Below are 3,004 nucleotides of genomic sequence, written 5' to 3'. Positions count from 1 at the left end.
TCTACCAAAATCTACAAACCTTTCATCCATATCTATAGCCAAACTCCGTAGATCTAAGGAAAACCAAATATGAATTTTTACTTTTTTTAGATTTATAAAGTTCCGGTCATTCTCATCCCAACCCCTTTACATAAATGTGTAGAGCTCTTCAACGGCTATCATTTGATATAAATTTTAAGTTCAAAATCCGTCAAAAAAATTTCCATCAAAGTTTTCTGGCGACCTTCATTTACCCAGAAGTTATGTCAATCTCCCTCCCCCCCCCCTCAATGTTTATTCAAATTCATCATTATCTTTTTTCGTTTAACCATATAAGTCGTTTGATGTCGGATTTGTGTTATTAATGTTCTTTAAGTTTATCATGTCGATGATTTGCTTGAAGTATTATTTTTTTTTTTTAATTTCGTTTATTATTATTCTTATTGTTGTATTCAAACTTGACAACATGATGTAGAGTTGATGGGACGGCTTGAGCCATGTAGGATCCATGGCCTCCCTAGTAGAAAATTATAAGATGTTTCCATATCCATTACTTTGAACACAATCATAAAGACTACTGGCACAATTGTCATGTTTAACTTGATTTCGCTAATGGTATTTCTCCTTGAGCTGTCATAAGCTCGCACAAATACATTACTGGGGAGAATTTTGTCAGTGTTATCTTTCAAGCTTTGCAGCGTAGAAAGAGGATATATATCTACCCCTGACCCTCCAACTATCATAACCCTCTTTACATTGTAACCTTCACATGTCGCTAAAAGATGCAAAGCTTTGTTGTGTCCAGTTCCCTCCTTGGGCAACTCATCATTAGTGAAAATGATGGCATTTGACTCGAAGACGCACTTGTTCATATTCTCCAACTGATTTACTGTGGTCTCTTTTGGCACATGTGCTTCATTCAAAACCTTATTCAACACAAGACGATGTTCTTCTGAGTGAAAAATGTAGATAACAGTGAAATCTGTGCAGGCGTCTTCTTCAATTGTTCCACGACAGAGTAATCTAGAACCTTAAGCTTTTTTAGAAATTCTACATTTTCTTCCTCAGTAACTGCTTTCTTTAGTGGTACTTGAATATTTTCAGACATCTTCCCTTTTCTTAATTCTTCTGGAGAATAACATCTTCCAGAACGTGTCAAACCCCCCGCTTCATCAACTTCTTCGACAATCTCCTTTCCTCGATAAACAACTGCAGTATTGTTATAGTTCCAAGGGACAACATTTGAATCAATTACTAGAAGTTGTTGAACGGGCTTAACAGAAATAGGCTCTTTCAACTTGTCAAGCAACTTTGGTCATGTTGTGTTAATGAAAAGCCTTTTGATACATACAACTTTGGCATAGCTGCTCGAACTTCAATCCCATTTGAAACCCCCGGAAGGCACAAGACTTTGGTGTCAAGATTGGCACCTTCCACACTCAGAGATGCAACTGGTTCTAAACTCTTCATTGACTTGTCTTCTTCTCCGATCTTGCTAAACAACTTTCCCATTTTGCTGAGGAGTTTGTACTCTTGATCATCACAAACCATACCCACTAAGTTGTTATGAGCTGGAAGTGGGTTATTGGTCACATTGGGAGTGTTTTGATCATCTATCACAACAACAACTCCATGCTCGATCAGCTTCTCTATTGCTCCCTTCAAGGTCCAACAATTATCAGTGATGTGTCTTGGGGCTCCTGAACGGTATTCACATCTTTCTTTGGCTTGGAAACCTGGAGCATTTGGATTCAGACGATGTGGTGGGATACACTCAATCGCTCTTATCTTTCTTAGCTTTTAAAAAAACCTGGAGTACGACTCTCCCAATGGAGTGAATTTATTTTTATGTGCTTGATCTTGAGCATAATTCTGCATAAGAGGAGAGTTGTAAGGGATTTGATACGGTGGCCGTTGCGGGCGAAAGTTTCCTTGAGTTGGGGCCCAAAAATGTGGGCGATTGGGAGGATGCACATATGACTGAGCATTTAAGACCGTGTACGGAGATGGAGGTACTGGATATTGAGGGGTATAAGGGTAGTAATGCCGAGGATAGCTAAGTTTGTCCCTCAACTGATGTGTAAGGACAATTAGATTTTCTCTGAGCTTCTCTTGACCCTGATGCCAGTGAAATAACTTCCTCGTTTCTTTTACGATTTCCAAAACTTGTTGAACCACCTTCAATGGCCTGTGTGGTAGCTTTGATTGTTGCCTGGCTCACGATCCTTCCTGTTTTGAGACCACTTTCGATCATTTCCCAAATTTTGATTGTTGTGTGACACGGTATTCCCATTGCGGCTGTGAGGTGGTGGAAGTAGTCAGGATCTTGAGCCTCTATGAAGATATCAACCAATTCTTGCTCATTTAATGGGGGCTTGGCTCGGGCTGCTTGTTCCCTCCACTTGATAGTATATTCTCTGAAGCTTTCAATTGGTTTTTTTCTTCTATTAGAGAGTGTATTACGGTCTGGAATAATGTCGATATTGTACTGAAATTGTCTAACAAAATCTTGATCCATATCATCCCATATGTGCCAGTGGAAAATCTTTTGGTCTATAAACCACTTTGAGGCAACACTAGTCAGGCTCTCACCAAAATAAGCCATGAGGAATTCTTCTTTACCCATTGCACCTTGAAGTTGATTACAGTATCTCTTAAGGTGGGGCTATAGGATCACCGTGTCCATAATTATCAAACTTAGGGGTTTGAACCCAGGTGGCAGGTGGACATTTGGAAACATACACAAGTCTTTGAATGCGACACTTTTGTGCCCTCCTAACCCTTGCATGCTCTTCATGTGTTTCTCGATGCTTTTCATTTTTTTCAACATTTCTTCTTGCTCTGAGCCTAGAGTGGGCCTCTCAACATCAATGGGGGAGCCGATTGAACAGAGTTAGGGTCCCCAAATGCTATCCCAAGAGTATAGTACTGCTCCGGATGAGTGGTGAACTGTCCCTCTTGAGTTGCTCTTTGCATCACAGTCGGTTGTGGGAGTGTATAGATCGGTACAGTTGTTGTGACAATG

At 40.1% G+C, this 3,004-nt stretch overlaps 1 protein-coding gene across 1 annotated transcript; it reads right to left on the bottom strand.

The window, feature by feature from the left end:
- Window positions 1–431: 431 nt before the first annotated feature.
- Window positions 432–2,605, bottom strand: LOC138338276 (uncharacterized). Its single transcript, XM_069289065.1, has 4 exons — window positions 2,068–2,605; window positions 1,327–1,715; window positions 1,010–1,276; window positions 432–905 (listed from the first exon to the last, which is right to left on the bottom strand). The coding sequence occupies exons 1-4, from the start codon at window positions 2,603–2,605 to the stop codon at window positions 432–434; spliced, it is 1,668 nt and encodes a 555-aa protein (XP_069145166.1).
- Between the last annotated feature and the right edge of the window lie 399 nt (window positions 2,606–3,004).

Source organism: Solanum lycopersicum, chromosome 9 (genome assembly GCF_036512215.1).
Source record: "Solanum lycopersicum chromosome 9, SLM_r2.1".
In the NCBI taxonomy this organism is placed as follows: domain Eukaryota; kingdom Viridiplantae; phylum Streptophyta; class Magnoliopsida; order Solanales; family Solanaceae; genus Solanum; species Solanum lycopersicum.
The sequence above is the reverse complement of the archived record's forward strand: the minus strand, read 5'-3'. Positions and strand labels throughout refer to the sequence as shown.